The sequence below is a fragment of the Phodopus roborovskii genome, unplaced genomic scaffold (assembly GCF_943737965.1).
Source record: "Phodopus roborovskii unplaced genomic scaffold, PHOROB, whole genome shotgun sequence".
Lineage (NCBI taxonomy): Eukaryota > Metazoa > Chordata > Mammalia > Rodentia > Cricetidae > Phodopus > Phodopus roborovskii.
Window position 1 is genome coordinate 13,380,102 of NW_026126459.1, and position 13,550 is coordinate 13,393,651.

Consider the following 13,550-nt stretch of genomic DNA (forward strand, 5'->3'; position numbering starts at 1 on the left):
CTCCCTTTCCTCTGTCTCCCACCTCTTTTTGTGCCTGTAGACCTCGCTCTTTGCTCTCTTTTGGAGGTAGAACTCAAGGGAGGGGAGTAGGCTCAAGGTAACTGATGAAGTCAGGTCCCCCGTGCTTCCCTCCTGCCCCTCTCCTGTGATTTATAAATGAATTTTAATTTTTATAGTGACTCTTAAGAGATCATCCTGTCTTTGATCGCAGGAAGGGACCCTAGCCCCAACCCACAAGGAGCTCAGGGGAAAGAGGGAGGGGTTTACTAAGAGAACCTTCGGGCAACTAGGTGGTTGTTGATGCTCACCCAAAGCCCCCAATGCTGCTAGGAGGAGGGCACCCTAAAGGGTGCTCCCAACAGGTCATCTGCTTTGCCGCTAACACCCCTGCAGTCCAGCGAGTGAGTATCTGTTCTGCATACGACACCTGCTGTGTACATGGGCCCCACCCATGGCCTCAATAAACTCTGCTTGGTGTGACCCTGGCTGTTTTTAAGGTGGTGCCCAGATGGGGGTCCAAGCCTCAGGTCCTGCCTGTGGCACTGGAAATGGAGGACCCAGGCTGGGGGTGGGGTGGGTTATGGGAATTGGGAGACATCTTCAGTACTTCCTGCAGCCCTGCTGAGGGTGGGTCACTGCAAGTTGTGCTGGAGCATTGCTGGAGGAGGCCCTTAGAGATGTTTCCTCCAAACACACTTGATTTCCTGCAGAGATAGCCAAGGCCTGAAAGAAGGCACTGGCTACAGACCCTGTGGGGTACAGGGAGAGACATGGTCCAGTTTTTTTTTTTTTTTTTTTTTTTTTTGTGTGTGTGTGTGTGTGTGTGTGTGTTTGTGGTGAACAACTTGAGAAACAATGCCTGTGGATCTTAAAAATTGGTATTCTTTTAAGTCTTACTCAGAATACCAGAAGAAAATGGTGACTTTAAAAAAAAAAAAAAAAAAAAACAAAAACCTTGGCTATAGCCTGTAGGTGGTTATAGATCCTCACCAAGATTTTCTCCTGAGACCCCTAAGTGACTCCAACCTCAGAGGAGTATCAGTAAGTGGCCCCTGAGTGTAGGTCTGTGCCCTCTGACCTTAAGCAGCACTATAGCAAGACCACTGGTGAAGGTTGTGAACAGAAGAGTGAACAAAGGGAAGTCTTGACAGTTTGCCACATAAAAGTAAACCAAACCAAAACAAAAAACCCTCTTAGCTGGGCATGGTAGCACACACATACTTACAATCCCAGGACACTGGAGGCTGGGGCAGGATGAATGTCCATTAAGGCCAACCTAGGCTACATGATGTGATCCTATCTCAAAAATAGAGTAGCAACCATAAAAATCATGTCAGTGTGTCGACAAACAAAAAATAGTCACAATATATGTGAATGAAGATCAGGGATAAAGACCAATTGCTGTAGAATTGTCACCTTTTAGCTAGTATGTTGGGACATCCAAGAAGATTTGTAGATACCTTTCTGTCACTTAGCACAGCTATAAAGAGGCAGACAGTCGCTTGGGGGATGGTATAAAACCTGGTCTCCTGTGCTGAGTGATGGAGGCAAGCCCTCCAGACTCACAGAGCTTTGTAGCAGAGACTATTTCACTCCTGGCTCTGTGCCCTTGGTGCCCTGTATTCCCCCCCTCAGGGTCCAGCCTCCTCCCCCTGACCCTCCAACATGTCTCTATGGTTCTTCATATGGTTAACATTTTTCCTTTTTCCCTGCCAGTTAGGACAGCTGTGGGACATGCTTGGTGGCCTTTCCTTGCTGCTTTCCTCCTACCTCTCTAGCTGCCCCATAAGCCCAGCCCTGTTCTGGGTTCTTCCTTGCTGGCTTTAAGGCAAGCAAGCATAGGGAATAGCTTAGCTACCTGAGACTCTACTTGGTTTGGGTCACATCCCTCTTCTAATAATGCCCTTGGTAGCCTGAAATCCTTACCTGCATGCACTATGCACATACATCCTTCTTCAAACAATGTATCTGGCAACTTGTTAGCAACCTAGGACCCCCCACCTGCATTGAAATGCACATAGATACCACTCTGACTACTAAACTATATCTTATTCAGTCAAAATCCACCATTGTCCAATATGAGACCAAGACCAGGGAGGCTGATTAGGTGTTAACTGGTTTGGGGTGCATGCACATTAAGGTTAACTGTTCTGTAGGTGAACTTTTAGGGAGAATGCCATATTTACCATTTTGTACCTATGCATAGTTGGGCATGTGTATGATTAAAACCAGATACATTATAGGAAGAGACATGTGCACTGGACACAGGGTTTATGTATGATCCAAGCCTGCCCTTCAAAATAGAGAACCACCCAAACTATGCCAATAGTGTCTCCTTCCTTTAATCTCCGTAAAAGAAGCCTGTAGGCAACAACCTACACATATGGCCCACAGTCACACTTGGCAGAACATCTGACTTGTACTATTGCTTTGCTTTAAATAAAATACCTGGCTTATAAGGTGTATATTTATTTCAGTTTCTCTTAAATACGATGCCAAGAGCCTGAATATACGCGTGCCAGACCTAGGCGACTGGTAATAGCTTTGTATCACCTATGGAACTGACCACAGGTGTTCATCCATGCACTGTGCTGTGTTGTGCATGAACTCACAGCTCCAGCTGACCTCAAGATCACTCCCATAGAGTCACTCCGATAGTTGGTCACTGGGCCAGTGTTGAGAAGGGGTTACTTGTAAAGGACCCCATATGGTGTCAGGGGACACCATAGACACTTTGAACTAAAGTTTGAGTTTACAAGAGACTTTCCCCCACTTGTGTTCTGTGTTTTATATCTTTTTTTCTCAAGTCACCTAAACCTCTGGGCTGAGGATAAATCAGATTCCTCTCATCACTGTCACCTGCATCTTGCCACCCTTCAGTCTGTCTATTGCCCCCACCTTCTGGACTTGGGTCAAACTGCCTTGAATTTCCTCCTGGACCTCTGTACAAAAAAACAGCTTCCACCAGGCAGTGGTGGGTGGCTCATGTCTTTGATCCCAGCACTCTGGAGGCAGAGGCAGGTGGATCTCTATGAATTCAATGCCAGCTTGATCTACAGAGTGAGTGAGTTCCAGGATGGCTGGGGCTATATAGAGAAACTCTGTCTCAAAAAACAAAAAACCCCAAAACTCTGTTGCCCTGGCACCTGCAGCCACCTGGGCAGATCACTGTCCTTAAATGCTACAGCAATTCCTTTTAGATCTCAGTCTGACCGCCTCATATCCTTCTTCAGCTCCCTTCCACCTCCCCTGCTTCTATTAGTGTTCTATTAGTGCTGCCTTTCCCTGTTGCCCAGTAACCACCCACCTGAGCATTAGGAGCCCTGTGCCTTGGTCACCTACTTTTTTCCTTATTGCTGCAATACCCTAGGTCCTCAGACAGTGCAGTGCCTAGTTTGATGCAGAAACTTCAGAGCTGTGCAGAGTATGTCTAACTCTGGCACTCTAACTGGTGGAAACCTAGGTCAAGGGAAGGACCCTAAATACAAAGTTCTCTACAGAGCACAAGATATATCAACTTACATTCTCATTTAAGTTGCTGAAAGTAGGCTAGCGGGGCTCACTGGTGGGGTGTGTGCCTTTCTGAGTGAAGCTCTGGATTCACTTCCTAGAAACATACAAATGGAAACAGCAACAACAAACAAACCAAGGGGCTGCAGAGATTGTTCAGCAGTTAAGAGCACTGCTGCTTTTCCAGAGGACCCAGGTTTAATTCCCAGCACCCACATGGCAGCTCACAACTGTCTGAACTCCTGTTCCAGTGGATCGGACTCCCTCACACAGACATGCAGGTCAAATACAAATGCATATAAAACAAGACAAAAAAGCACACTAATAATCTAACTACCAAGCAACAGAATTCACTAAATCGAGGTATAGTCACATATTGGAATACTAAGAAGATGTGAACAAATACACTTGTATTTTTATAATAAAAACACATGTTATACTATTAAGACATTGGATGAACACACATAGCATGTTAGAGACTACAAGTTGAAAACTGCTGAGAGGAAACTTTAAAAGTACAAGTTGAAGCCAAGTGAAAGGCTGAACGAAAAATGTATTGATTTCACTTAGCAAAAATTTTAGAGGTTGCTCAGCTGAGCATTATGTTCCTACATATTTTGTAATGGTCTCTTGAGTTGTCTTTTTAGGAACTAAAAATAGCTCAAACACATTGAAAACATTGTCCCTCCACTTAGGCTATGCAGTCATCCCATGGGTGGTCTTCTGACATCAGAGGGCCCAAAAAACAAAACAACAACAACAACAAAAAAAAAACCTCACTCATCAAGGCTACATTTACAAACAATGTTCCTATGGAATGCTCTGAAGTATAGATACAAATGAACAGACTGCCAACACTTCACTGCTTTTATCCACCAGGTCTCACACCACCCTGTTTATCCCATAAGTAGCACTAGATCTAACCCTCTGGGGGCTTACTTGAGATATGGGGTTCCATTCTTCTCACATTTGTACTGTCTTGTGTCTTAGTTAGGGTTACTATTACTTTGGTAAAATACTGTGACCAAAAACACTTCCATATCACAGTCCATCATGAAAGAAACTCAGGGTAAATGCCAGGCGGTGGTGGCATATGCCTTTAATCCCAGCACTTGGGAGGCAGAGACAGGTGGATCTCCGTGAGTGTGAGGTCAGCCTGGTTCCAAGACAGCCTCCAAAAGCTACAGAGAAACCCTGTCTTGACAAACAAACAAACAAACAACAACAAAAACAAACTTAGGGCAAGAACTGAAGCAGAACCATAGAAGAATGCTATTTAACTGGCTTTTCCCACATGGCTTGTTCAGCTGCTTTCTTATACAACCCAGGGCCATCTACCCAGGGGTGGCACTGCACACCCTTTGTGGGCCAGGCACACCCACATCAATCATTAACCAAGAAAATGCACACAGACTTGCCTACAGGCCAATCTGGCAGAAGCAATTTCAATTAAGATCCCCTCCTCCCAAATGACTCCAGCTGATGTCGAGCTGATCAAAAAACTTACCAGGATGCCATGTAAATAAACAATAGTGACCCTCCTCTTCCACAGTGGAATATTAGAAGGACCTATTCATGACAGTCTCATCCCATGCAGGTAATTGTAACTGCTCTGATTTTGAGAGGGGAATGGCCATGTCTTGACTGGAAGCCAGCCTTACCCCAGCTCACACTGAGATGGTCTCAGTTAAAAGCCTTCTTCAATTAGGGGTAGTTCAAAAGGAGGTCATACTGTCCAGACATGGATCACTCCTCAGAAAGGCCCCTCTTCTAAGATAATGTAGTGGAGTAGGCACAGGTTGGTCCCCAAGGCCTCTGATCCTCTACCTTGAACATGGCACTTTACTCCAAACCCTGTGTCACTATTGTACCTTTACACTTGGCTCCTCCTGCATCTTTTACCCATCACACATTTACTGGGATTAGGAGGCCAGGGTGTGAGTATTTCATTTCCTTCTGTGCCAATTACTATTCTGTGACCACAACAAACCAGTAGGAATTTCTAAAAAGGAATTTATTTTTTATTGGGCAGATACCAAGGTCAAAAGAAGGAAGAGCAAAGGGCACTAGCAAAGGGTTTGACATAAATACACGTTTTCTTCCTTCACTGCTGATAGAGCTTATTGGCTCCTAAAGGGAGTGTGTTCGTGGAGAAACAAGGGTAAGGTTAGGTCTGAAACCTCTAGGTTAAGTGTGTGTGTGTGTGTGTGTTGTGTTTTCGAGACAGGGATTCTCTGTGTAACAGTTTTGGCTGTCCAGGAACTCACAGAGAACCACCCGCCTCTGTTTCCCAAGAGCTGGGATTAAAGGCATGCACCACTGCCTGGTTTAGGTTAAATATTTTAACTTGGCAGAGAACGATGTTTAAGGATGGCAGTACTGCCTTCCCTGGGTAAGGTTACTGAGTGTGTCTGGTTTGCTCTGATAATGATACATTGTTACTGGCAAAAGTATCTAATTCTAGAAGTACCAACTGACTAGACCACATCATATCCCAAAACACCAATAAAAAAAGGTAACTAGTGAGTTGGGCAGAGAAAGATTTAATCATGGTGGCCATGATATGAAGAGCAAAGAGGTTCTATAACCTTGATCCTGGCCAACAGGAACTTGAGATTTTATGGAAAAGGGCAATAAGTGAGGGGGGGTGTGTGAGAGTTTGCATAACTGAGAGCATCTACATGATCTTCGTGGTCAGGTTATGATTTTAACTTTTGTTCTGCAAGTGATTCTGGGGAGGTTACCACTGTCATTACTTGAGAGCAATCTGATTTCCAAAAGAAATCATTCTCCAGGGTGCAACCTTGCCGTCCTAGGTAGTTGCCCTCACTTGACGGTGACCTGTCTTGCAAAGCATGAAGACATTTATCAAAGGGCTGGAGAAATGGCTTAGCGGTTAAGAGCACTGGCTTCTCTTCCAGTTCAATTCCCAGCAACCACAGGTGGCTCACAACCATCTATAATAGGATCGGGTGCCCTTTTCAGGTGTGCATAGAGTCAGGCCACTCACATAAATTGAAAAAAAAAAAAGTTTATCAAGCAATTCTAAGCAGTACTGTTTTCCCCAGTACGAAACAGGAGACATTGACTTAGGAGGGAAGAAAGCAAAAGAGGTAAAAATAGAGCCAGAGAAAGACAAAATGGAATCAGCCCAGTGACTTGTGCCCTCCTTGAAAACTATGTTTGTAGTTAAGAACATTGAGAAAAGAGGTGAATTGAATGAAACATTATTCCATGAAACAGTCCCTTTTACTCCCCCTTCTGGTCACTTAGGAAAATGCATGGGAAAGGATGGCTAGGTCAGGGAAAAATACTTAGGCTCCTGGGGAAAGGTGCTGGCTTTTCTTTCTTTTTTTTTTTTTATATCAACAGCATAGAAATGAGAAAGTGTCAGATGTCCTTTGAGGCTGCCTTGCTCCAGCACTGCACAGAAAACATGAAATCTGAATCGTATGGACAGCATCTGGTGGGGGCGCATAATAACTGTTTATGAGCACATGTGTGAATGTATGTATATATTCAAGTGCATGTGTATATCATCCATATGTGAATGTACCTGTTACTGTATGAACATATCTGCACAAATACCCATGCTATGTCAGCGTGAATGTATGTAATGCATGCATGTACCTAAGCACATGTGTATATGTATTGGTGTGCCTGCATGTTTGTATGGGCACATTTAAATACACACAAATATGCCCCTGTTGAGAATATGTTGCATTAGGCTAAAAATGATGAAAAACAAGCATTTATGCATGCATACAAATCATAGCAAAGACATGATTATACTCTCATATGACCAGTATTATTGCTTTGGAAGACTGCTACAGATTTTACTGAAGTAAACTACAGAATGATATAAGAAAATATGAAAGTCCTGAGTGTGTGGCCATTGATTGCTTTATTGACATACCTGTCTCATGTCACCTCCTGTTTAGACTGTAGAATGCCTGTAGGTTTCCTGTTGTCTGTCTAGGCAGTGCCCACACACTGCACTCTGCAAGATTCAATGATTTCTACGGCACTGCAATCTCACAAGTACCAGATGCTCCTGTGTTAAGATCATCTTTATATTTGAGGACACCTTGCTCTCAGTGTAGTAAATGTGGTGGAATCAGCATTAAAACACACCCCATGCTAATGAAATAACAAAGCAGAAGCTCTTGCCAAAGGTTGTGCTCAGGTGCTGGTGGGGGACTGGCTGAAGATTTGTGTGTCATTGTTTTTAATGTGATATACAGATGATCCATGTTTCAGTTCTTCTGTCTTCACCTTGAGCTGCTGTTTCAGTCATCTGGGGCCAGCCCTCCACTTAGATTAAGTGATGCAGGAGCTCTTTAAGCCAGGATCAGTTCCTGCTGGATAGCTCCAAAGAAATCTCTACCTTGTGTGCACAACAAACCTTGGAATGTGATCCATGTAGCTTCTTAACCAGGTAAGAGGTTATGTAAGAATTATATGGAAAATGGAGTTGTAGAGGACCCCAGGTAAACATCTTGTATCATGAGGTGTCCCCTCCTCTACCCCAAACAGGATCCATACACTCCATTCAGGCCTCATTCCTACTAGGCCACAACAGCTGCAAGTGACAAATATTTCACCAGCAGAAGTACCAACAGGCAAGGTTTACTTTGTACATTTGATGGTCTCCAGGCAGGCAGCTGGAGATACTGGTTTAATAATTGCCTGGTTCCATGCAGGGCCATCAACATTGCTGGTTAGGTTCTCATCCAGATCACCCCAACCTTTTACTACCAAGACTCCTAGTCACATGCCACTCCTGGACCAATCCCTGGAATATAACCAGCTCAGATTGGTCACCACCTTGAAGGAAAAAAGGCTGTAAGCTTGACACCTGGAAGTCTGTCCCCATTGAAGAGAGGCAACAATAGTTTGCTAGAGATACTGGCACACCCTGAGGGTACCGTTATAATGCGACCAGTACTGAGAACACCTTATGGTACATTATACCATGCAAACACAGGTAGGCAGTCCAAAGGTCTTTCTACAAAGGCTAACATAGGAGGCAGAATATTACCAGTGAAAAGAACAGCCAGGCCAGCATGCAGCAGGCCTGAGGGAATGGTGGGTCACTGAAGGAGTTTGGAATTTGAACATGGTGGACTCCAACCCAATGGTTTTATTTTATTTTTTTACATTTATTATTATCATTGCTCATGTGAGTGTGATGTATGTTAAGTCCAGACATGTGTGGGCCACACAGCATGTGCAAAGGTCAGGGCACAACCTTGGGGATCTGGTTTTCTTCCTATTTTGCTGAGGCAGATCTCTCTTGTTTCTACAATGCTGCATATTCTAGGCTAGCTTGCATACAAGATTCTGGGCAATTCTCCTTTCTTCTTATCGTTCTTAAGAATGCTGGGATTACAGCTATGGGGCCACATTTATCTGGCTTTTCCATGTGAGTTTCTGGGGATTGAGCTCAGGTTGTCAGGCTTGCATAGCAAGCATTTTTACCCATCGAGTCATCTCATAGGCCCCTGATAGATGATTTTTAAAAGTTACTTTGTAGAAAATTACTCAGGACAAAGAGACTTGAAATATACACAACAGAGAAATGCAGAGCTGGGAAGCTGGGCAAGCCCCATGGGACTGTCTCAGGAGCTGTTCATGTTTCTTCTTGGGATCTAGCAGGGCCCCCAATTCCTTAACTCTATCTGGAATGAACAGTTTATCACTTAATTCCAGATGATAGATTTCTTGCTCCAGGGCCTATAAGAATGCTTGTTGAGGAAAACCTATGTTCCAGAGGCTTTGCACCTTTAGGGTTTCCTGAATACCATGCCCTCACCATCCCTCCCTCACAGTTCCTGGCACCTGAATGCACCACCAACTTCTGTGAACAGACATGTTCATGCTTCAGCGATGTTTCCATGGACACATGCAGATCACCAGGGCAGGGCAAATTTCAGACCCTGGATACCTGTGTCCATTCAAATCCTAGCTCAAGCTCTTTCTGGTAAGGTGACATTGGACTTGAAGAGGTCCCTGAGATTTCCCCATGCCTCAGTTTCCTCATTTGTAGCACAGGAGAATAGCACTGAGCTCAGAGTTACAACAAGGACTAGATGAATTAGCACACCTGCAAGTCTCAGCTGATGTTATTACATTACCAGATACAAACTACACACTTGCCCCTGCCCTTCTGGTGAGCCATCACACACTCAGGATAGAGTTAGGGGTCCTGGGCTACCCTTGTGGGGGGGACCCCTGTGATTTCTCCAGGACCCTCAGGACTGGGAATCTGGGCAGCGGCAGCAGACTGGGTGGGGAGTGCAGCTCGGCTGACAGCAGATCTGCAAGGCAGGGTCCTCACCCTTGGCTATCTGGCTGGGGCTGAAGGTCACAGTTGCATCATACTGGGCCTTGAGTAGCTCAAGTTGCTTCAGAGCTTGTAGAGCTTCTGAGGAGACCTCGTCCCCACTTTCCAAAAGATTGTAGTTCTCACCAGGGTCCTCAGACAAGTCATAAAGTAATGGGGGCTCATGAGCGGTAAGAGGGTTGGTAGCATGACAGGCAGGATCTGAAGTGGTGTCACTGTGGGCAGAGCCTGGGGAAAGGGGTCAACTTTTTGTACAGGAAGGGACAGAGGATAGAGCAGTCGGGGATCAGCAGGGTTGGGAAAGGAAGCCAGGGAGAGAGAGAGAGAGTTACCCTGGGTGAAGAAATGAGCCTTGTATTTCCCATTCCGCACAGCAAAGACCCCATGGATCTCGTCTGGGTATGGTGGGTAGAAGAAGACAGATGTCCGTGGGCTCTGAGAACAAAATCACAGGGTCACAGGGCAGGAGAAATCTCTAAGAGTTCTTGTGTTGTCCCTGGTTGTGGACCCTCTTTTGGCCCACCCAGGAACTTAAGGGGTGGCACTCAGAAGTCACTCATCAAAGGAGACATGAGGCATGAACTGTCAGCCACTACTCACAGTCATACCTGAAGGACAGAAGGACCAGCAGGGGGCAGTGGAGTTAGGGGTCAAGGGATTACTGGCCCTACCTTGCCTGTGCCTAGCAGCAAGGGGCTGAGGTCAACACCATCCAAGGTGATATTGGGCAATGGAGCCCCAGTCAGGGCTGCCAGGGTGGGCAGGAAGTCCAGAGAGCTGGCCAGCTCGTGGGTTACACCTGTGGACAGACGGTCACTCAGTTCATCACCAAGGCTGGGGAGATGGGGCCAAGGGTCTACAAAAAGAGGGCCAGAGGACTGACCAGGAGTAATGTGGCCTGGCCAGAAGACCAAGGCAGGTTCTCGGACACCACCTTCAAAAGTTGTTCCTTTTCCACATTTCAAGAGGCCAGAACAGCCACCACTGGACATACGCATCAACTCAGGACTAGGACACACAAGGAAGTCATCAGTAATGAGGGGCCAAGGGCCCTGACCCACCACTGGTGACCACCAGCCCCATATTTTAAAGTTATAAATCTTGCCAAGAAAACTGCTATATGCCTGTTTCTTCCCTTGCCTACTGAGACCAGCAACTCTGTATACTGTGGTCCCCAGTCTATGACCCCATGGATTACTATAACAAGGCTAGCATCTCTCTTAGGAGCCCTTTATATCACAGTCTTCCAACAAATAGCTAGGGTGGATGGACCCTAGAGCCCTTGCCTATTATCAAGCAACGAGTATCCTCTGTTCTGGCTCATACCCATTATCTGCAGTGAAGATGACCAGTGTCTCTCCGAGCAGACCTAGGTCCCCCACAGCTGTCATCAAGGCCCCTACAGCTGCATCCAGCTCCATCAAGGAGTCCCCAAATGGCCCACGATCTGATCGACCTGTGAAGCTTTGTCCACTGAACTGAGGGTAGTGGGTGTGCTGGGGGCAGAGAGTGGAGTCAGCATTGGGCACAGGACTTGGGCAGCCAGGAGGGTGGGGCCACGGTCACTCACGTGGGAAGCGTAGTACAGGAAGAATGGTCGGCCCTGGCGCTGGGCATCAGCCATGAGGTCTCGGGAGAAAGACACATAACGAGCCTCTAGTCCAGGTAGCCAAGGGGGCTGGGCCTCCACAGACAGGTTGGCCAGCAATGGGATGGGAACCAGGCCTTGGTCACAGCCACCAATGCAGGGGATGTCTGGTGGAAAGCAGGTTAGATTCTGACAGGGACCCTGGGGAGACAGTTCCAGTGAGAGAGGTCTGGCTGTGCATTAGGGGACATTAATAAGAAGGCTTGGGTGGGTGGTCAGTGGAGGGTCCAGGTGGTTTGTACCTGGTCATGGGAATATGGGATGCCTAGGAATCGATGGAAGCCCTGATGCGGTGGCAGGAAGGCCCCCTCTGGTCCCACTCCAAGATGCCACTTGCCAGCCATCCCTGTAAGATAACCTCGAGCAGCCAGGACCTCAGCCAGAGTCACCTCCTCCAGGGGCAGGCCCCCTTGGGAACTGGGCCCCAGAACTCCAGGGTACATGCCTGATCGAACTGGGAGCCGGCCAGTCAAGAGGGCAGCCCTGTAGTACAAGCCACATAATCCATAATCTGTGAGTCCCACAGAGATGAACACAGGGAGGAACACAGAGAGAGGGCAGGGAGAATTGTGGCCTTACCCACAGAGAGACAGAAACAGGATGGGCAGGGGTAGGGGAGGGGGAAAAGACCCTCACTCACCGAGATGGTGTGCACAGAGATACAGGCACATAGAAATCTGTGAACCGCAGTCCCCCTTCAGCCAACTGATCCAGGTTGGGGGTGGTGGAACTGGGGTGCCCATAGGAGCCTAGGTCTCCATAGCCCAGGTCATCAGCAAAGATCAGCAGGATGTTAGGTGGACTGGCAGTGCTCAGGCCTGCAGCCAATGCCAAAAAGAGGGCCTCCAAGGCTCCCATGGCAGAGATACAGATGGGTCTATGTCTTCAGACCCTTGGTAGGGAAGGCAGAGCGATTCCAGCAGGCTCGTTTCTCAAGTTCCCAGGCCAGACTCCTGCCTGAGGCCCCAGGCCCAGCCCTCCTCCCCTGAGCCCTCAGACCCAAACACTCCTTCTACCAGAAGGCCCACTTTCTGAAGCTCCCGCGAATCTGTCGGAACTCGGGAGGTGGTGACCTGCGGTGTAACTCCACAGAGCCCCCCCCAAAGGACCAGGGCTTCTTTATATTCACGCGCGAGGATCTGACCCTGTACACCCAGAGGTCCCAGCACAGGCTTGGGATCAGGAGCAGACGTCACTTAACATTGACCCGGGAGAGCTCCGACGCCATGGGACGAGAGCGGTTCAGAACTGAGGAGGAACTGGTCATAGACAGCGTCGCTCTCAGGCCGTCTGGGATACGCCCATGGTCACGAGACACTTCGCTGCTCGAGAAGGGCGGGCGCTGGGACCGGGCGGTACGGAGTCGGGGCGGGGTAGAGCTGCGACGGGGCGGGGCGAGGCGGAGCTAGGCAATTGAGCGAGAAGGGTTTGTGTGCCGATGGGCCCTTCCGGGGTGGGGCTTGTGCGGACCTGGGACCGGGGAGGGAAGGGGTGAGGGTGGGGATTGCTCGCGCGCTCCGGACCTTTCTCTGCGCCGGTTGGCGTGTCCCGTGCTAGGCTTGGTAACCTTGCGCTCTTTGATCCTGCGCGGTGGGCTCAGCTGTGGGACTGCCTGGCGGTGCACTACATCAATTATCTGGTTCTCCTGCTATCTAGCGTTTAGCGCGTTTGGAGTTCCTATGGCGCAGGGTGGTTTGTTTGTTCCATTTCCCCTGATGAGACATTTGAAGGACCCTTGTTGAAAAGACCTCAGCATCCCCTTCTGAATGAGCAAAGCGAATTGAAACGAATCAGGAAGACAAATTGGATAGGCTGCTGGCTTTAGCTCACAATCACACAAACACAGCTGTCAAATTCTTTAATAATCTTTTTTCTTCTACATGTGTACCTGGTGTTTAAGGTTGAGGGTGTGTGTATGTGTACCTGTGGTGTTAGAGGTACGGTGTGTATCTGTGGGGTTTGAGTTAGCATTGTGTGTTCATGGTGTTTGAGTGTGTGTGTGTGTGTGTGTGTGTGTGTGTGTGTGTTTGTTTCTGTCTGGTGTTT

At 47.5% G+C, this 13,550-nt stretch overlaps 1 protein-coding gene across 2 annotated transcripts; it reads right to left on the bottom strand.

Moving 5' to 3' along the window:
- Positions 1-9,617: 9,617 nt before the first annotated feature.
- Positions 9,618-12,869, bottom strand: Arsa (arylsulfatase A). Of its 2 annotated transcripts, none has more exons than XM_051189658.1 (8): positions 12,145-12,869; positions 11,747-11,987; positions 11,427-11,645; positions 11,183-11,352; positions 10,740-10,864; positions 10,528-10,655; positions 10,189-10,291; positions 9,618-9,937 (listed from the first exon to the last, which is right to left on the bottom strand). In XM_051189658.1, exons 1-8 carry the CDS (start codon positions 12,360-12,362, stop codon positions 9,765-9,767), a joined length of 1,377 nt encoding a protein of 458 aa, XP_051045615.1. In that variant the 5' UTR covers positions 12,363-12,869; the 3' UTR covers positions 9,618-9,764. The 2 variants fall into 2 exon arrangements, with proteins under 2 accessions (XP_051045615.1, XP_051045614.1); XM_051189657.1 differs by having other exon boundaries at positions 9,618-10,084; positions 12,145-12,864.
- Between the last annotated feature and the right edge of the window lie 681 nt (positions 12,870-13,550).